This window comes from Danio aesculapii, chromosome 1 (genome assembly GCF_903798145.1).
Source record: "Danio aesculapii chromosome 1, fDanAes4.1, whole genome shotgun sequence".
In the NCBI taxonomy this organism is placed as follows: Eukaryota; Metazoa; Chordata; class Actinopteri; order Cypriniformes; family Danionidae; genus Danio; species Danio aesculapii.
This window is the reverse complement of record NC_079435.1, coordinates 10,250,915-10,272,656: the sequence shown is the minus strand read 5'-3', so window position 1 is coordinate 10,272,656 and position 21,742 is coordinate 10,250,915. Positions and strand designations below refer to the sequence as shown.

The 21,742-nt window shown below is 35.1% G+C and overlaps 1 protein-coding gene across 1 annotated transcript; it reads left to right on the top strand.

The window, feature by feature from the left end:
• The first annotated feature begins 139 nt into the window (after positions 1-139).
• Positions 140-21,196, top strand: herc56.1 (HECT and RLD domain containing E3 ubiquitin protein ligase 56.1). Its single transcript, XM_056465999.1, has 24 exons — positions 140-461; positions 1,527-1,641; positions 2,080-2,150; positions 2,231-2,452; positions 2,905-2,996; positions 4,787-4,917; positions 5,014-5,141; positions 5,217-5,287; positions 6,805-6,914; positions 8,639-8,698; positions 8,776-8,881; positions 10,149-10,332; positions 11,315-11,475; positions 11,567-11,641; positions 13,047-13,142; positions 13,231-13,314; positions 13,399-13,506; positions 16,020-16,160; positions 16,634-16,800; positions 16,888-16,948; positions 19,646-19,716; positions 19,807-19,990; positions 20,079-20,181; positions 20,834-21,196. Exons 1-24 carry the CDS (start codon positions 254-256, stop codon positions 21,043-21,045), a joined length of 2,961 nt encoding a protein of 986 aa, XP_056321974.1. The 5' UTR covers positions 140-253; the 3' UTR covers positions 21,046-21,196.
• The last annotated feature ends 546 nt before the right edge of the window (positions 21,197-21,742 follow it).

Below are 21,742 nucleotides of genomic sequence, written 5' to 3'. Positions count from 1 at the left end.
GCACACAATATCTTTACGAATTAAATTAAATACAAGTTTCACAGGGGTGTGGAAGAATTTCGCCTTGTTTGCTTTCGTTTTCCCATCTAACCATAAACGCGGAAGAAGAACAAACATTACTTTCATTTCGCGGGAAATCATGACGTGAGTCAGCAGTTTCGCTCTCGATTTCTCTTCATATTTTGACCACAGTTTATTTACCAGTCCATGGATTCAGAGAGACCGAGCTGCTGGAGTCTTTTCCGCTGTGAACATGTTGTGTTATTGGGGAGCGCAGGTGCGAGAGGGATTCGGTCTGCCTGATAAAGTCAGTCATGGGAAAGGCGGTATTAAATCCGTCTGTCCAAAATCAGCTGTTCAGGACATGTCAGCTGGGAAGAGTTTCGTTGGATTCATCCGGGATGGGAAAGTGTCGGTCCTGAGACTGCGCGATGAAGACAGTGACCAAGATGGAGAACTAAGTATGATAATAAATGGATTGGATACTTTTAAAAGTAACATATTATGGTCTTGAATCATTTTAAAGTAGCCTAGCTAAATGTGAAACTTGTTTACTTTATACACTGTAAAAAATAATGACAAAAAGTTAAGACAACGAATATTTTGATGTTGCTTAAACTTATTTTAATACTTTAATCAGGTTTCAACTTCAACAAGTTATACAAAGTCTAACCTAATATTTTAGTCAGTTTAATTGATGTAAGTTAAGATGACTAGAAAAGTTAATTTGAGTCAACTCAAAAATTTTAGGCAGAATATTTTTTTTAATTGCGGAAAGTGACACATGTTATTTTTACATAAAAAAAATTGAGGTAGATTAATATATTAGCCTACTTTTAAAAGTAAGTTTACCCAACACTTTGTACTGAAGGAAAATGGAAAGGCCATCTATTGTACAGTGGATCAATAATATGTCCGTCTCACTGTAAAACCCAACAGTCAACTGTATCAAATGAAATGAGTTTACTCAAAATTGACTGAAAGTTAATTCTATTCATTTGAAAAGAGTTCTGAACTCAGTGTTGAATGTAATGACTTAATTAAATACCTCATTACTTTAACTTAAATTGAGTAAGTTCACAGTACTCATATAGATTAGTTTTTGAACTCAAATGGTTTGTTGCAATCGGTTTCCTCAAACAGTTTGAGTTGCCCTAACTTATTGGGTTTTACAGTACTCAATTGGTTTGAGTTCTCTTCATTTATTGGGTTTTGCTGTGCTCAAATTGCTTCATTTACTCAAATGGATTAAGTTCACAGTACTCATTAGGATTAGGATTATTACTGTTGTTTTTTCCTCTAAATTGAAAACAAAATGGAACAAAAATGTAAATATGATTGTGATGTTTTATTGGCATATTTTTATTACATCAAAACTTTACCCAGCACCGAATAAATGATACCCTAATTGCCTTTAAAAATATAATTACATTATACTTAACAATATGTCATATCCTAATTAGAGCATGTTATTTGTTTTATAGTCTGAACAGAAGTTAAACTAATGAAAATACATGTTTCCGTAGAGCAACTGGAGCTAAAGAAGGACAGAATCAGATTGATTGTCTGTGGAGAAGATGGTGCGGTTCTTCTTGCTTATGGAGGAAAAGTTCTTGCTATGGACAAATCTACTGTTTGCAGGTATGTTTATATAAGCATGACAGTATTAATTTCCTTAAATATCTGTCGCCTCACAGCAAGAGGGTCACTGGTTTGAGTTCCCGGTTGGACCAGTTGGCATTTCTGTGTAGAGTTTGCATATTCTCCCCATGTTGGTGTGGGTTTCTTCCCGGTGCTCCGGTTTCCCCCACAGTCCAAAGACATGCGCTATAGGTGAATTGAATAAACTAAACTGGCCGTAGTGTATGAGTGTGCATGTGAGAGTGTATGGCTGTTTCCCAGTACTGGGTTGCAGCTGAAAGGGCATCTGCTTTCTAAAACATATCCTGGATTAGTTGGCGGTTCATTCCACTGTGGCGCCCCCTTATAAATAAGGGACTTAGCTGAAGGAAAAATGAATGAATGAATGAATGAATGAATGATAACAAATAGATTTGAGAGATTGTTATGTCTCTGCAGGACGATTGTGGACAACAGGCAGGTGATTCAGATTGCATGTGGAGACCAGCATTCAATGGCACTAACCAATGGTATTCAAAACCATTCTGAATGAGTTGAACTGATAGAGATTTGATGTTACTGTAGATTTATTGAGCTGTTGGTCTTTCAGATGGTCAGTTGTTCGTATGGGGTGAAAACGCTCATGGTCAGCTGGGTATGAGGAAAGAGCAGGCCGGCACTCAGTCTCCTCAACACCTCCAGAGTCTGTGTGGGATCCCAGTGGCTCAGATCAGCGCTGGAGGAAACCACAGCTTTGTGTTGTCTCTGTCAGGAGTCGTGTTTGGGTGGGGAAGCAACTCTGCTGGACAGCTGGGTCTTGGAGACACTACAGGTCTTAACATCTCATTTCCATAATTAGATTAGATTAGATTAAACTTTATCGTCATTACACATGTACAAGTACAAGGCAACGAAATGCAGTTTAGGTCTAACCAGCAGTGCAATAGCAGCAAGTGCAGGATACAGGTATAAGTTATAAAGTGCAGTTATAGAAAAACTATGGTGATATTTACAGATGGATGTACTATGAACATTATAAACAGGTTGTATTAACTATGAATAGAGATTTACAAAAAATAAATATATGTACAGGTTGCTATTAATAATCAGAAGTGTGCAGATAGATAAACATAATTACAAATGTACATGCACAGTGGGTGTGCACATGATTACAATGATAAAACCTTATAAATGCAACATAAATTGTGTATCATGTCTGTCAGTGCTAAATCATAGTTGAATGTTACCGATTTGGAAGCAATAAATGTTGTCTTGTCACCACAGATAGATTCGTTCCTACAACTGTAAAAAGCCTGAATGGAAAGAAAACGGTGTCCATATCGTGTGGAGGAGAACATACTGCCACTCTGTCAAAGGTTTTGTGGTTGTACTATACTACACACAGTGTGTCCATGAGGTCTTAAAAAGTCTTATTAATATCAAATCAAACATTTTAGGCCTTAAAATCACTGAAAGAATGTCTTGTCGGTCTTAAATATTTTTGAATGAGTCTTAATTTTCTCATGTCCATATAAATTTATTCATATTTAGTTTATTATAATTTTTAAAACTTCTTTTTTTTTAACTTTTTTAAAATGTATTTATTTATTTATTTTTATTATTATTTTATTTATTTATTTATTTATTTATTTATTTTGACAATGCAAATACAAAGAAAATGAAACAATAACAAAAATACAAAAAACAACAACAATACAATCAAGTATAGGCAGGTGCGTGTGTGTGTGTGTGAGTGTGTGCATGTAAAGGTAACATGGTAAACAGGTCAGAGTACACACAAAAGGAACAATAACAGTCACTAAATGAAGCAAGTAACTTATATAAGGAGTGACAACAATGCTAGTGATATAATGATAGTAATAATGACAGTAAACAAGCAAGAAAGGACAACAGTAATAATCATAAACAACAACCACTACAATAATATAAATAATAATAATAAAAATAAATCCCAAGTACTACACCAACTATTACTACTACTACAGAGAGTTTCTAATGCTACAACTATTACTACTGCTACTACAGCCACAACCACTACTACTCCTACAATGTGTACTACTACTGAACCTATTACCACGACTACTACCACTGATACTACTACTACATCTACCACTGATACTACTACTACATCTACCACTGATACTACTACTACATCTACCACTGATACTACTACTACTACATCTACCACTGATACTACTACTACATCCACCACTGATACTACTACTACATCTACCACTGATACTACTACTACATCTACCACTGATACTACTACTACATCTACCACTGATACTACTACTACATCTACTACTGATACTACTACAGGAATGACTGCTACTACAACATCTACATCAACAACGTCTACTGCTTCTGATACTACTACACAGACAACGACTACTACACATCCACTACTTCTGATACCACTATACCAACGACATCTACTACTACAGATACTACTTCAACTACTTCAAAAACCCAACACTTTTTTTTTATTTAGAAGGGGAAGAAAAAAAATAAAAACGAAGAACAAAGCATTTGTCATATGGGTTACAAAATCAAGTCATAATACATTTGAAGCACATTATCACAAATTGTTTTTAGTGACATGCTCAGTCCATTTTTGCCCATTCTTGTTGCTCTTTTTTGAATCAAGTCTTAAGTTAAAAGTCAGTTTCCATACAGTGTATTTCTTTTACAATTCCTATCCATTGAGCCCTTGTTGGAGGATCAACCTGAAACTATTTTCAAGTTATGGCTTTTCTGCTACTTACCAAAAGTTTTTGAATGAAGTATTTGTCAATAGTTGGGATAATTTCTGGTATTTTCCCAAGTTATAATGTAATAAATGAGTTGTCCAATTCTTCTCCAGTTATCTTTTTCATTTCAGTTGCTATTTCATACCAGAAAAAACATCTTCTTTTAAAGAAAATATAGATGTGGCAAATACGACTTTTGCACTAGCCCAACTAAGCCATTAGAAAAAAAATCCTTAGCATTTAGCCCTGTTTAAGTCTGACATTTCATTCATAATGGTCTAAAATAGTATTAAATTTGACTTGATGAAACCTGCAGAAATTCTGTATACAATATTAAAAGATACAATAAACTGAGCAGAGAATAAAGTATTAAATGGTTGATTTTTTTTCAGGGAGGCACAGTGTTCACATTCGGATCAGGTGGTTTCGGTCAGCTTGGGCACAACTCATTTAAAGATGAACATCATCCGCGTCTGGTTGCTGAACTGTGGGGATCCAAAGTGTCGAAGGTCACATGTGGGAGGTAAACCAGAATCTTTGGTAGTTTTAGTAAGCTTTAGGTTGTAAGTAATGTAAATACTGTTCAGGAATTAAGCATTTGATTCTTTCTTCAACAAAGACATCACACACTTGTATTAGTGGCGTCAACAAATCGGATCTACTCGTTTGGATGTGGGATGCAAGGACAACTGGGAACTAAAAAATTAATCAACCAGTCTTTGCCATTCCCTGTGTGTCTGCCAACTGGTAAGAAAGAAATCATCGTTTTGTAGTAGTAATGTTTTCTTCTTTTTTCTGAACTGTAATGTGTCTTGCATGCAGAATGTAATCAGACATGCAGAATTGAAAAACTCATCGCTGGGGAGAATCATTCCTTTGTGCTTCTTTTCAAGGTAAGACTGATTGCATTCACAAAGTGGTTGAATTTAAATATTGTTGCACAGTTTTCACTTTGGATGCACAATATTGAATTACAATCCATCGCAGTGTTTTAAAGAGACTAAGTCGAAAAGAAAATGAATGAATGCATGAATGCAGTATTTAGATTTTCTGTGACATATATTAAGATATGAAATCTATTTCACCAGATTGCAGTGATTTTGTAGTCTAGTGCATATATAAAGGATCCACAAGAGAAAAACAAATTGTGCTTTATGCAGTTGGTTAAAAGTATTCACTTTGAACCAATTTATTTATTTATTTATTTATTTATTTATTTATTTATTTATTTATTTATTTATTTATTTATTTATTTATTTATTTATTTATTTATGTATTTATTTATTTATTTATGTATTTATTTATTTATTTATTTATTTATTTATGTATGTATGTATGTATGTATGTATGTATGTATGTATGTATGTATTTATTTATTTATTTATTTATTTATTTATTTATTTATTTATGTATTTATGTATTTATTTATGTATGTATGTATGTATGTATGTATGTATGTATGTATGTATGTATGTATTTATTTATTTATTTATTTATTTATTTATTTATCTATTTATTTATTTATTTATTTATTTTATTTCTTTCAAATATTTCCCAAATGATGTTTAACAGAGCAAGGAAATTTTCACAGTATGTCTGATAATTTTTTTTTTCTGGAGAAAGTCTTATTTGTTTTATTTCAGCTAGAATAAAAGCAGTTTAATTTTTTTTAAACCATTTTAAGGTCAATATTATTAGCCCCTTTAGGCAATATTTGTATTCGATTGTCTACAGAACAAACTAGCGTTATACAATGACTTGCCTAATACCATAGCTTCCCTAATTAACCTAGTTAAGCCTTTAAATGTCACTTTAAGCTGAATGCTAGTTTCTTGAAAAATATTTAGTCAAATATTATTTACTGTCATCATGGCAAAGATTGCCAGTTATTAGAAATGAGTTATTAAAACTTTTACGTTTAGAAATGTGTTAAAACAAATCTTCTTTCTGTTAAACAGAAATTGGGGGAAGAAATGTAGAGGGGAATATATAGGGGAGCTAATAATTCAGGAGGGCTAATAATTCTGACTTCATCTGTATTGAATATATATATTTTTGTTAAGACTTAGTAGCCAGACACATGTAAAATAACACTAAAATAACACTTTACAGTTTCCAGTATATAAATGAAATGCAATTGATCTTTGTTAAAGCTAAAATTCTATTGTTTCTTGCACCTGCATGCTTTAAACTTACTTATGTTAAAACGGCAATATAATAAACCTAAATTTATGTATATATTTATTATATACTTAAAAAATTACATGTATTTTAAATTGTGGCACTTGGTCATTGACATTGCTCATCCTGCGATGTGAGTATTGCGGATGTGCACATTGCGATGTTGATGCTGAAACGATATATTTTGTGCAGCCATAGTGTTTACTTATGTTTCTGATGTGTATCGTAGGATCATGGCAATCAGTCCAAACCAAATCCTAGCAGAGGGATTTTGACATTAGATGACAGAATGATTAAGCGATGGGTGTCTGGAACTGACCCGTGGAAAGTGATAAAGAAGTGAGTCTTTACAACATACAGCAATTTAATCAAGAAATAAAACCTCAATTCCAAAACAATTGGAACTTCATGTCTTTTCTCTGATCGGTTACTTTAGCTATCTGATTTTCAACCAGATTACATGGACTAAAACATCAGATACACTGTGTTTTATTTAATTATTATGACTTTTACAGAAATGTAGGCTATATGTCTAATTTGGCATCAAATGTAGGCTGTAGGAGGCTTTATACTGTACTTCACTTGCATTTTTGCACATCAGCTCAAGCACACGAGTCACGATTACTGTCATTGTAGAATCAATGACGCATTTAATTTGGTCGTATAGATACGGGCAAGACATTTAAAATTGTTAAGGATTTTACGTTAATTTGTGTATAACCTACTTTACTAATCGGTGCATAACCTACTTTACTATATTTGTATATAAAAAACATTTATATCTGCGATTGAACATTTATATCTGCTACTATTATATCTGTGTCACATAGCCCATAATATGCTCTCATGTCTTTATTTGTTTACATTTTGGAAGGATTAAATTTACATACAGTTGAAGTCAGAATTATTAGCCCCTCTTTGATTTTTTAAAATGTTTTGTAATATTTCCCAAATGATGTTTAACAGAGCACGGAGATTTTCACAGTATGTCCGATAATATTTTTCTTTGGAAAAAGTCTTATTTGTTTTATTTCGGCTACAATAAAAGCAGTTTTAATTTTTTTAACCATTTTAAAGTTAAAATTATTAGCCCCTTTAAGCTATATTTTTTTCCGATAGTCTACAGAACAAACCATCGCTATACAATAACTTTCCTGATTACACTATCCTGCCTAGTTAATCTAATTAACCTAGTTAAGCCTTTAAATGTCACTGTAAGCTGTATAGAAGTGTCTTGAAAAATATTTAGTAAAATATTATGTATCGTCATCGACGCCAATGGCCCAGTGGTAGTGTGTTGACACATAGCACCAAGGTGCTCACGGCGACCCGAGTTCGATTCCCGGCTCGAGGTCCTTTGCCGATCCTTCCCCTATCTTTGCTCCTCACACTTTCCTGTCCTCCACTGTCCTATCCCAATAAAGGTGAAAACCCCTAATATATATATATATATATATATATATATATATATATATATATATATATTATTTACTGTCATCATGGCAAAGTTAAATAATTCAGTTATTAGAAATGACTTAGTAAAACTATTATGTTTACAAATGTGTTAAAAAAAACTTCTCTCCATTAAACAGAAATTGGGGAAAAAATAAACAGCCGGGCTAATAATTCAGGGGGGGCTAATAATTCTACTTCAACTGTATGTGGTCCCAATAGCCTGATGCATTTAGACAGATTTATATTCATCTTGAATGCGTTTCGGGGGGCATTTACACCTGTCATTTTCACGATTTGATAGCTATCTGATTAGAAAAAAATGTATGAAGTGTAAACAAGACCACTAAAACATGTCATTTATTCATAATATAATAGAGAAAACATATCCAGTGCTAAACTGAGTACCATTTTACAGAGTTTTTATTTTATTAGTGGTCTTAGTTTTCTTATTTTCCCACTATTCCCTCAAAATAAAATAAAATTAAATGTATTAAATAAAAACAAACATATGCTCTGAAAAAAACCCCAATGAAAACATTTGACAGAAAATTTGAGACGTACTCATATCACTGTACTAATAAAATGAAGTATTGTATTTTTGCTTAAAGGGACATAAATAAAGTGTTCTCCTCTGCTGCCTCACTGAATGGAAGTTTTCTCAAAACAAGGTAAATGTCCAGATCAGAATGAGGTAATCTTATGTAGCCGTTTGTCCTTGTTGTGCCTAATATGACTTTCATTGTAGCTGTGATGAACATTATCAGACATCTGTGGAGCAGTGCGGTTTGGATTTTGATCTGGTCAAAACATCCTTCGCAAAGTTATCAACAAATGAAACAGTCATCTTAGAGGTAATGCAACATGAACGTTTACAAAAATCAGGGATGGTACGGATGCTGGAAATCCTTGAATTTTGATGGAGTGTTTCCTAGTGTTTGCTTGAAAATGTAATTGTGTTGCTTTCACTTTAATTTATATTAAAGGCCACCTATTTTAACCCTTTTTTAAGTTTCAAGAAAAGTCTCCAGAATGTGTCTGTAAAGTTTCAGCTCAAAATACCCATTGGATTATTTATTTCTGAATATGGGTAATTTGAGCTGTTAGGACATGGTAGCTGTTTTTGTTGCCTGTGCCTTTAATGCAAATGAGCTGGTTATCCCCGTCCACCGTTCCCACATGCGTATCATAGAAATCTCTTTGTATTGCTCTGATATGTGTAGCCTTCACGTAGATAAACAGCACCGTGACAGACATGAATGAAGCAGATCTCCCTTACTACAGTAAGAACTTTTCCAACGGTTATTTGATATATTTGTTGTGGAGTTAATTCAATCCTTTCTGCAATGATGAGTCACACACAATGTTGTTAAAAAGTTTGCATGTGCGCACAGGACATACATTAATATCCACTGCTGAATGGATATCCGTTATGTTAATGTACAAAATAAACCGGATTTAACCAATTCAGACCTTTAAATAAAATAAATATGTTGTTTTTGCCTAAAATGAAAACTCTGGAGTCTGAATAAATGGATGTCATTGTGGCAAAGTGGGTAGCGCTCTCATCTCACAGCAAGAAGGTCGCTGGTTCGAGCCTCAGCTTGGTCAGTTGGCGTTTCTGTGTGGAGTTGGCATGTTCTCCCTGTGTTGGCGTGGGTTTCCCTCCGGGTGCTCCGGTTTTCCCCACAAGTCCAAAGACATGCGCTATAGCTAAACTTGTAAGCTAAAATTGGCCGTAGTGTATGTGTGTGAATGAGTGGGTATGCATGTTTCCCAGTGATGGCTTGCAGCTGGAAAACCATTCGCTGCGTAAAACATATGCTGGATAAGTTGCCGGTTCATTCTGCTGGGGTGACCCCAGATTAATAAAGGGACTAAGTTGAAAGAAAGTGAATGAATAAAGTAGTCCATTTTTCCTTTAGCTTAGTCCTTGATTTAGTATGAAGTATGTATATATGTAAATAGGTAATTTACCACACGTGTTAAATTGCTGGAAAAGTTTGAAAATGCATATAGAAAGTGCTTACATTTGACTATGAAAAATGTGTAAGAACCCTGAAAAATGATGATCACATTTAAACAATGATGCAATGAATGTTTCGTATTTTGGTTCCTTAGGCAGTGAAGGTGGTTCAGCGTGCACTGCTGTCTCTGAATCCAATCCCAGCAGGTGCGGAAGCTCTGAGAATTTATCTTCTCCTCCCTGAGCTCATCAACTGTCTCCAGAAGCCACAAATTGAACTCACTGAAGCTCTGGCCTCTAAAATCCTGGATCTGAATCCTGCTGTTTGTTATGTGTTAGGTAAAGAAAAAACACTTCTTCCTTTTAATCTTTGTACCTTCATCTATGTTGTATTAATTCTGTCCGCTTGTTCAGTTGTGATATAAGGAATACTGTTTTGTGGGTCCAAGCTGCTACTCATTTGACTTGAGAAAATGACCACTTTTGAGTATTATGACACATTAAAGGGGACCTATTTTGCCCCTTTTTACAAGATGTAAAATAAGCCTCTGCTAGAGTATGTGAAGTTTCAGCTCGAAATACCACACAAATAATGTTTTATAACTCTTTGAAACTGCCTCTTTTAGGCTTGATCCAAAGTGTGTGCTGTTTTGGTGACTGTCACTTTAAAGTAAATGGGTGTTTTTAAAAGAGGGCGGGGCTACAAATGCATATATGTGTCAGCATAGTGGCAGATTTAAAAACAAGACTAACTTAATATACTAATGAGGAAGAGATTATCGTTAGTGGGCGGGGCTTTCCCCCTCTGATGACACGTACAAAGGGAGAATGTCAATCAAAGTGTTTCTGCAGACTGTTTTTATCAAGTGGGATTATAAACAAATAAAATTAAGAATTTTTTACCATTAGAGGCTGAATATATACACACACTGCTTCCACAAAACTGTGCTTAAGCCGTTTATAAAAGTGATTTTTGCAAAAAAAGGTCCCCTTCAAAGTGAAGTTCTTACAAAATCATGGTGTACACTACAGTCTCAGGACTTGCCGCATTAAAGACAACAATATTTGAGCAATTTATAAAAAAATTATGACTTTCTAGTTATCTGATATTAAGCATAGATATATGTATATAGAGATCATAATTTTTCGAATGTATTACAGCATTTTGTAGACGTTTATTTGTACTACTTGTTGAGCCTTCCTGTACAGTTTAATGAAATTATTGCGTTACATCAAACTTAACAAGCGGATAGTTTTTGTTCTAGTAGTTGTAGTAGTAGTTCTATAGTGTATTTAGTAATAATATTTTTGATTACTTCAGAGATGTACTGGTCCAAACTTCCCGATGTCTGGCTGAAAACGTTGGTGGATATATTTAAAAAAGCATCTGGTGACTTAATTAGCAGCATTGCTTCTGTCAGTAGGAGCCAACACATAGCTCGCCTGCCACAATTTGTGATGATTCTTCAGATGCTCTATAAGGTAGATTTATCGTGCATTAGATCAAACATTATTTAAAAAAAGACTTGCTAAATTATGTATTTTTTTACACTTTTGTGTTTCTGTTGTGAAGGTGTGCTGCAACGCCAACAGAAACATCACAAAGAGTGATTTCATCATTCATGAGATCAATTTCCTGCTTGATGTGGTGAGAACCAACAAATTGGTCAATATTGTGATCATTATTATTCAGAAGTGTATCTTGCATGCTTAAAATTAAAGATATTATTCAAAATGTACATAAAATTTGAAACACATTGCCTGTATGTTGTAAGATTTAAAAAGTCAACCACAGCTTTTTGACTTAAATTTCTACAAATTAAAATTATTTTTTTAAAAGAAACACACATGGAAAATACTATAGTAATTACTATAGAGTTTACTGTGGTTAAAACTGAAGTATACTAAAAGACTGAAATAAACTAGCCATAATTTTTGAACCAAACTATAATAAAGTACTTGAATTAATCTGTTGTGGTAATTCTAGAGTTGCTATGGTAACACAACAACTATAGTTATAAACAAATATCCCAATAATGTAGTTTTTAACAACTAAGGTGTATATTATACTACAGTACCCCAGAGTTTATTATGGTTAAACCTAAAGTATACTAAAAGACTGACATATACTAACCATAATTCTTTAACTATATGAGCAATATCACACTCATAGCAGTGCAATATGTCTGTATATCGATACTAGTGGGAGGCGTGCGTTGGCTTGAGGCCGCAGGCCGAGTGCCTTGGGGCTCTATTTTAACGATCTTGGCGCTAAGTCTAAAGCGCAGGGCGCAAAAGTATTATAGGTGTGTCCGAATCCACTTTTGCTATTTTAAGGACAGAATAGTACTCTTTGCACCACGCCGCATGGTCTACCAGGGTTGTGCTTATTCTCTTAATAAGTTATGGATGTGTTTTGAGAATAAACCAATCAGAGTCTTTTAGACTTCTCACAGCAAGAAGGTAGCTGGTTCGAGCCTCGGTTGGGTCAGTTGGCGTTTCTTTGTGGAGTTTGCATGTTCTCCCTGTGTTCGCGTGGGTTTCGCATGGTGCTCCGGTTTCCCCCACAGTCCAAAGACATGCGGTACATGTAAATTGGGAAGGCTAAATTGTCCGTAGTGGATGAGTGTGAGTGAGTGTGTATGGGTGTTTCACAGAGATGGGTTACGGCTGGAAGGGCATCCGCTGCGTAAAACATATGCTGGATAAGTTGGCGGTTCATTCCGCTGTGGCGACCCCGGATTAATAAAGGGACTAAGCCGAAAAGAAAATGAATGAATGAATGAATCTGTGTTCTGAATGATTTTGAGATGTTGAGCTTCAATGTTTTTGCATTCCATATAGCAATCAGCATGTGTGCAACATTTACATTTGTTTTGTAAATAAAAAGTCTTAAAATGCAAATAAGTTATATAAAAAAAACATCCAATAATGTAAGTAAGCTGTCATTTAATAAGAATGTCAATAACTCAATTTTTACATAAATTTCAGATAGAATCTTATAATTCTAAGGTGACGAAATGCTAAAGAATATTTCTATCTCGAATCAACAGCTGCAAACCACCTATTATGATATGAACAACAACTGGCTGAAGTTGAACTTGACTGATCAGATCAATCCAATACTGGCACAGCAAATGTACTATCAAGTAAGCACCAAACACGTTTGCCGTGTTTCTCATTTCTATGGAATTTTCAGGTTGAGTAGCATGATGATTGCCCTTCCTTTTGTTGCAGGCAACTTTACACAATCTAATATCACTTCCATGCATCTTTAACCTGGAGGCCAAATGTAGCTTTATGAAGAACAGAGTGCTGCTGGTAATTTTGACAAATCAGTTCAAACTTTCCTGGGAATTAATTAAGTTTCTGTATTGCTTTTGATCACAAATGCTTTAATTGCAGCGTTCCCTTGAACTGGTGCTGAGACGCACAGCTCTGCTTGAGGATTGCTTTCATCAATTGAGAGATGTCAGCAAGCAACATCATCATCTCGGAGGATGCAGGCTGTCGGTAAGGAAATAGTGAGGGTGTGAAGACATTTCAATTTAGTCATTTAGCATTTGTCCAAAGCGACTCACAATTGAGGAGGCATTCAGTGATTCAACAGGAAGAGGCAATACACATAGGAAGTGCTAATTATACAAATGAACAGTTAGTGTTTAGATAATTAACTGCTAGAGTTAGGAAGAGGGATGTTTATTTATATATTTATTTTTTAGAGAGAGAGTTAAGTGCTTTTATATTGTTTAAACCATCCTTGAAAACACACTACTTTACACTCGTCTATTCGTGAGCTGTGCATTCGCGGTTTGTTTTATGTTTTTAGATATTTAAATGTTTTATTTATTTTGAATGTTTTATTTTGATGGTTTCAATTTTACTGTTACTCTAAACTGTTTTTATATCTGTGTCTTTTTTGTGTAAAGTGCTTAGTGTAAAGTTTTAAAGGTGCTATATAAAAAAGTAGTATTATTATTATCACTGTAAAAGATATTATTGCTGCCTACATATTTTTTGTTGTTGAATCAAACGAACTTTTCTAGTCATATATATATATATATATATATATGTGTGTGTGTGTGTATGAGCAATATCACACCAGTAGCAGTGAGATATGGCTGTATATCTGCACTGGTGGGAGGTGGCGTTGGCTCGAGGTCGCAGGCCAAGTGCCTTAGTGCCCCCCACCAGTGATGATATACAACCATATCGCACTGCTACTGGTGTGATATTGCTCATACACACACACACACACATATATATATATATGACTGTGATATTGTGTTTATATAACAGTTTGATGGCACAATTGTTTATATAAAAAAGATAATCAAACACGGAGAGTATCAAAAATCCTTTTGTAAGAGGAATTACTTTTTTCCGCCATTCATTCACATCTGCACTTGACATTAGAACAGCAGAAACCATTACTAATTCACAAACGTCACTTTAGAGCTACTGTTTGGATGATTCTCTAGCGTAATGTCTATTGTGATGACAAAACAGGTGATTTTGCTCACATTGTACGATTATAAAGCTGAACGGTATGAAATGCTATCGGGATATCATAATTATTAACCCCAGAACAAGCCAAAGCAAACACTACCAGCATACTGTGGTATAAAGACTGTCTCTATCTGCAAGTTCCACGATCACGCTTAAAATGTCGAGGTGATAGAGCTTTCTCAGTAGCAGCTCCAAGACTCTGGAACGATCTTCCACTCTCCTTAAGAACAGCTCCAACTTTTGAGTCTTTTCAGAGGTCACTGAAAACACACTTATTTTCTTTAGCTTTTAATCATGTGATGTGAGTTTTTGTATTTCAGTTATTGTTTATATTTGCATGCGTTTTATGTGTTTTTTGTACAGCGCTTTGGTACCCATTGTGGTTTGTTGAAAGTGCTATTGAAATAAATTGAGTTGAGTTGAGTCGAGTTAAATACAACATACAAAAGAGAGAGATTGACTTAGAATGTCACCCGCCTGTTTTATAATGATTTGACCAGCTGTAGTTTGAAATTTACGTTGAGTTTTTCTCCCCTAAGGACTTATTATGTGGTCTCTGTCAGCATCTTGTGGATTGTCAACTGTCTTTGCTCTGCTCAGTATGACAGGCTGATGGTGAATCTCAGAAATTATAAATATTTAAAACAGGCACTGTCCTTATAAATAAACTGCATAGTTGCAATCTCAACAACTACATTCCCGCCTAAAATCTTCAAAAGTACATTATGTTGTCCAACAGCTGCAATATTTGTTGTGAGTTTGACTGTTGTGAGTTTATTGATCTGCTGTCACTCTACGTGGGCGTTATACACAAGGGTGAAGAGGCTGTATGAGTGCTGTTATTATGGGAATCAACCAATCGGTTTCGAGAACCAGACAGAATTGTTGTATAAATATATACACACAAATATATAAGTAAATGCATGTATTTCCACATACAATATAAAGGTACATCAGCTTCCTTCAAGAATCCAGCAAAAGGATTTCGAATTTTGAAGTACATTTTTCTAAAGCCAAACAATAAGACAATTCCAGCTACGTTGTTCATTTTACAGTGTACAGAAAGTTTCAGAAGTATTGAAAGTTGTAATTTTTTTTTTTATAAATATATGTCACCCTGGACCCCAAAATAATCTTGTGTTGCACAGATAATTTTTTGGGCCAAAAATACATTATATGGGTTCAAATGATTGACTTTTTTTATGCCAGAAATCATTAGAATATTAAGTTAAGATAATGTTTTGTGGAGATATTTTGTAAATTTCCCACTGTAAATATATCAAAACTACATTTTTGATTAGTAATGTGCATTACTAAGCACTTCGTTTAAACAACTTTAAAGGCATTTTTCTCATTTTTATATTTATTTTTTGCACCCTCAGATTCCAGTATTTCAAACAATTGTATCTTATTTCAAACATAAAAATCTCATGACCCTTTTATGGGTATGTTTCTGTATTTTTAAGCCAGGGTTGGGTAAAATAATACTACAATGAATGCTTTTATTTATCTTACAGGTGTTTTACACAGAGGATTTGAAAAGAACAGATGTCAACAAGAGGGATTTTTTCCTCAACGTGTTTAAAGAGCTCTGTATGCCAGACTTCCAGCTGCTCATGTACAACGACAGCCAAACTTTGAGCTGGTTTCCGTCAAAAGTAAGGCAAAGACTCTCTTGCTTACATCATTATACTGAAAGCATGTATATATCATAGTTTTAATTATGAAGTTAACAGCTACTATCTGTCTTAGCTTAAATGTACCATATAATATTTAATAAACCAAACATTGGCTAAAAGTAGAGAACAATTTCTAAACTTTTTTTGTTAGAAATGTCATCTTTATCACACAAAAAGTTGAAGAATTTTAGTTATTAAAACAGTGTTTCACAAAATAACCTAGGCACTTCAACACAAACTTAAAATTGGAGGAGAAACATTGCAGTTAAAATGTTGGAACTTTACAACAGTCCACACAACACACACACATATATATTAACTCTACTACAATATGCTCAAAAACGTACTAGCAGTGACTTGAATGTTAATCAATTGTAGATTTTGTTCTCTGCAGCACATTGTGTTTTTATTCACTTACTATATTTCCATTTTCACTCATCATCCCACACCAGCTCACTGTGGAGAAGGAGAACTACTTCCTGTTTGGAATTCTGTGTGGCCTGGCCTTCAACAACTGCTCTGTAGTGAATCTGCCCTTTCCATTAGCCCTGTTCAAGAAACTTCTCAACGTCAAACCTTCTCTCGAGGACTTGGCAGAGTTTGATCCGGGTCTTGGCAGGTGAAAGTTAAAATCAATTTTGATCTTATTTCTCACCTGAGTACTTCTCGGCACTCATTACAATAAACCAAAACCTAATATTCTCAGGAGTTTGCAGTACATCCTCAGCTACAGTGACGACGTCGAGGAATTGGATACATACTTCACGGTTAGTTTGTTTGGTTCTCATATTATTAAAATCACTTAAAAGGGAAAAAATGTTGCCATCATTTACTCATCCTTTGCTTTTTAAAACCCCATTTGAGTTTCTTTTTTCTGTTGAACACAAAAGAAAATATTTTTTAAATGCTGGTAGCCGGCACCCATTGACTTCCATAGTAATTTTTTTCCTATTATGGGAGTTGATGGGTGCCAGCTACCCGCATTTTTCAAAATATCTTCTTTTGTGTTCAATTGTTATGACCTCGAGAGGTCAAGCCGTAACAGAAATGTGAATTTTAGTTATTGTAAGTGAAAATATGGATGAAAGGAATTCATTTAAAAAATGCGTCACACCAGAGAGATATGGCAAAAGTGGAATTTATTAGTATGTTTGGCAATCTCTTCAGTCCAAAGTTAAATAGCTAAATTCCTTTAAACAAAGAAATGAAAAGAAAATACAGTTTACTTTCCTAACTCCCTAACAAATATCCAATACAAACGGATATGAAACAAAATGGTTTTCCAAAATCACAAAGGTTAATAATAAGGTCTTTAAACGGGCAGTGGTCAATAACAGGGAAATCTCAGAACAGTGATGGCTGACTGCGAATGAATCGTTCGTTTTAACCAGATCGATTAAGTTAACCGGGCGAGCCAATTGACCAAATCAAACTGAATCGCTTGAAATGGTTCTCTTCTTCAGTAAGCACTTATACACAATTACTTACTTTTAAACATGCCTGATTCCCCCTCAGACTCAAAATAAACCAATTTCCAGAGTTATTCAGTTACTAGAACTGTACACCGCTATCAGATTTCAGAAGTGATGAACTGATAATACTGCACATTCAGGATTCAACAGGTGAACCGAACACATACAGTACATGACAGCTGCACAGTACTGTCCGAACAAAACTTCGACAACTAATTAAGCTGCAGCGCAGGTAAACCGAGGGCTTAAATGATTCAATATACAATTTAAATAGTAAGTGAATCATGCTTCATTTGGGTTGCGAAACTTAATTGTAAGAAATTTGGGCATCATGGTGGTGCAGTGGGTAGCACAATCGCCTCACAGCAAGAAGGCCGCTGGTTTGAGCCTCACCTGGGTCAGTTGGCATTTCTGTGTGAAGTTTGCATGTTCTCCCCATGTTGGTTTCCTACGTGTACTCTGGTTTCCCCCACAAGCCCCAAGACATTCGCTATATGTGAATTAGATGAACTAAATTGTCCGTAGTGTATGTGTGTGTGTGAATGAGAGTGTATGGATGTTTCCCAAAAATGAGTTGCAGCTGAAAAGGCATCCGCTGCCTAAAACATATGCTGGATAAATTGGCGGTTAATTCCGCTGTGGCAACCCCAGATTAATAAAGGGACTAAGCCGGAAAGAGAAAGAATGATGAATTGTACAAAACTTTTCCTATCATGGTGATGTTTAAATGGACTGAAATTATGACTGTTGAATGTTGAGTTCTAACATTGGACGATTGTCATTATGTCATCGCGGATGACATCCTTATATTAATGATGCATTTCTGGAAACGAACATTGATACAAACTGTCCGGAAGATTTGGTCCTTGGAAAAGATCCGAACTTCCTATCACTACCCAACAGTAACAAATAATAACAAATATAACAACTTTCTCTCTGATCAGAAACACTCTCAAACAAACTCTAGTGATCAAACAAACAGCGCAGAATAATATAACTATAACAAAATATACGAATTCAACCACAGAAGTGGCTCAAAATGGCGTCAGAGTGAAGGTTTTAAGGATCTTTATAGTTGGAGTCATGCTAATCATGACCAATTACCACACCAATGTGATTATCACAGGCCACGTCCATCTAGAACTTCAGGAGTTCACACTTCCTGATTGATTATAAAGCTTGTCTGGCATGCTGTCCCAGGAGAGAGCCCTGAGCTCATAAGATCCTCGGGCTCCCTCCCGTTTGCAAGGCGAGAGAGGAGTTTGAGCTCAGATAGATCTCGAGAACTCCCCTGCTGTAGTAGCTAATGAACAGATAGCGATTGTTCTTAAGCGATAACTACTTACTAGGTGCATGTCTATGGTGCCGATTTGGATTAGTCAATTACCTTAAGTTGCATGTTTTTGGATGGTGGGAGGAAACCGGGGGACCCAGAGGAAACCCACGTGAGCACGGGAAGAATGTGTAAACTCCGCACAGAAATATCGACTGGCTTGGTAAGGACTAGAACCAGTGACGTTCTTGCTGTAAGGCGAACGTGCTAACCACTGGGCCACCGTGCCACCCATCTAAGAAAAGAGGAGGAGTTGGGGTGGAAGGGGGGATTCTTCAAAATGAAGATGTGGTATGGAACTTAAGGTATTTATAGAGACTTAGGAATCGTATGATTGGTGAATCATGAATTGGCTAATGCAGGACCAGCGTTGTTCAAGCATAATCAATTGATCCTCTTGAAATTAGTTTATAAATAAACTTCACAAAGAGGAGAGACAAAGAGGGGAAAGAAAACCAAACAAAAACAAAATACCAGTGATCGATAGAATCCAAAAAAGCAAACAAAAAAAAAAAAAAACACAGGTCATAACAAATAGAAGAAACTCATAAAGGTATTTATTTTCCATTTTTGGGTGAACAATCCCTTCAAATGTAATAATGTACACAATAAATTCAGAGAGTCCTTAAAACCACAATTTTCAAATATTTGTACTTAAGATTGCATGGGATGGAGCAGAAGTGGAACTGGATCCTGTTGACCCAGGAAAACAAGTCACAAATTCTAACAGGTTGATTTTTATCTGTTTGGCATCATTTAATTTAGAAATCAGATCATATAACATTGCCTGCATTGTAAAATGTAACTTCCACTTCTACAGATCAAAATTTGTGGACAAGTATGTTGATCACATCTTTAATAAATCGGTGGAGGAGGTGTTTGAAGAATTCAGGAGAGGCTTCTTTACAGGATGTGAGAAACACTTGGTGGAGATGTTTGAACCCGAGGAGCTGAGGGGAGTGATGGTGGGCAATGAGGAATATGACTGGAATATACTCAAACAGGTGTATATCCAGCATTATGCTCAACATTTTGCATCTAGTTAGTGTCTTTTTAATCGTGTGCACTTAAATCGTTCCTATTTTTCAACAGAATGCCAAATATGAAGGATCGTTTTACGTTGAGCATCCAACCATCATCTCTTTCTGGGAGGTGTTTGACAAACTAACGGCAAATCAGAAGAAGGCCTTTCTTTGTAAGTTCATTTTGATTAAGTTTTAGTCTTATTTTAGTCCTCTGCTTGAATTCTAGTGTTAGTCGTTTAAATTTCATAAGACTTTAGTAGAGTAGATTCAGTTGACTAAAATCGAACAAGTTCAATATAATTAGCATGCATATCTATAATATTTCTAGATCGTTATATACTCCTGGAGAACACACTCATAAACATGAATGATATTAAAGGGATAGTTCACAAATAATAAAATTACTTACTATTTACTCACCCTGAAGTGTTTCCAAACCTTTATGAGCTTCTTTCTTCTTTTACAAAAGAAGATATTTTGAAAAAAGCTGAAAACCTGTAACCACCGACTTCCATTTTAGGAAAAACAAATACTATGGAAGTCAATGGTTACAGGTTTTCAACATTTTTCAAAATATCTTCTTTTGTGTTTGACAAAAGAAAGAAACTTATAAAGGTTGGAAACAAATAAATTAATTATGATCAAATTTTCTTTTTTGGGTGAACTAGCCCTTTAATGCAGGCCTAGATTTAACAGTTGTTTTCTATAATTTCTAGAACAGTCACATAGTGCTTTCACAGTGTGAAATGCTTTCAAATCTTTGAGATCTGAGTGCTTTTAAATCTAAAATCTCGAATTTTTCCTCTGTTTTCCTTTGTGAAGTGTTTTTAACAGGGTTTGATCGAGTTCCCATCCTGGGCATGAGTGCGGTGAAAATGAGAGTGACACACTTGGCCAACTCAACCGAGGATCATCTGCCAGAGGCTCTCACCTGCTATGCTCTTCTGCAGCTTCCTGAATATAAGAAAAAGAAAACACTCAGAGCCAAAGTTATTAAGGCCATCAGCCACAAGAGGGGGTTCTGGGAGGAATGAGCTGTATGCTGGACACTCTGAGCTCATCTGAGGCATTTTCTTTGACAGTAAAAAGGACTTTCCTAATATATAAGGGTATATATTATGTATATATGTGGTTAGAAAGAGTATATGTGGTTGTATAATCTTTTTCGAAGGCTGTAATGTTTGAGATGGGTTGTTTATTAACTTAGTTTACAATAATTATGTATATTAGAATTTTTATTTATACTTTATTTTATTTTTTTGACTTATATTGTATAATTATAATTAATATAATTCATATTTATCAATAAATATTATTACTTAATTATTATAGGAATTAATAATACATTGTCAATGTAAAGTATTATTGTTTTTTGGTTGTTTTGTTGAAATTGTAATATATAGACTAGGCTAATTCACTAGTGGTGACACAGTGGCTCGGTGGTTAGCACTGTCACCTCACAGTAAGACACAGTATTCTCCCCGTGTTGTGGCTCGGTGGTTAGCACTGTCACCTCACAGTAAGACACAGTATTCTCCCCGTGTTGTGGCTCGGTGGTTAGCACTGTCACCTCACAGTAAGACACAGTATTCTCCCCGTGTTGGCGTGGGTTTCCTCCGGGTGCTTCGGTTTCTCCCACAGTCCAAAGACATGCGGTATAGGTCAAAATAGGTCGTAGTGAATGTGTGTGAATGCGTGTATATGGGTGTTACTCAGTACTGGGTTGCAGCT

Coding starts and splice junctions, on each gene's coding strand:
- herc56.1 (XM_056465999.1), top strand. CDS start 254: ATGTTGTGTTATTGGGGAGCGCAGGTGCGAGAGGGATTCGGTCTGCCT. Junction 10,333..11,314: donor TGCTGTTTGTTATGTGTTAG/GTAAAGAAAAAA, acceptor TGATTACTTCAG/AGATGTACTGGTCCAAACTT. Junction 16,949..19,645: donor AATTGGATACATACTTCACG/GTTAGTTTGTTT, acceptor TTTGTACTTAAG/ATTGCATGGGATGGAGCAGA.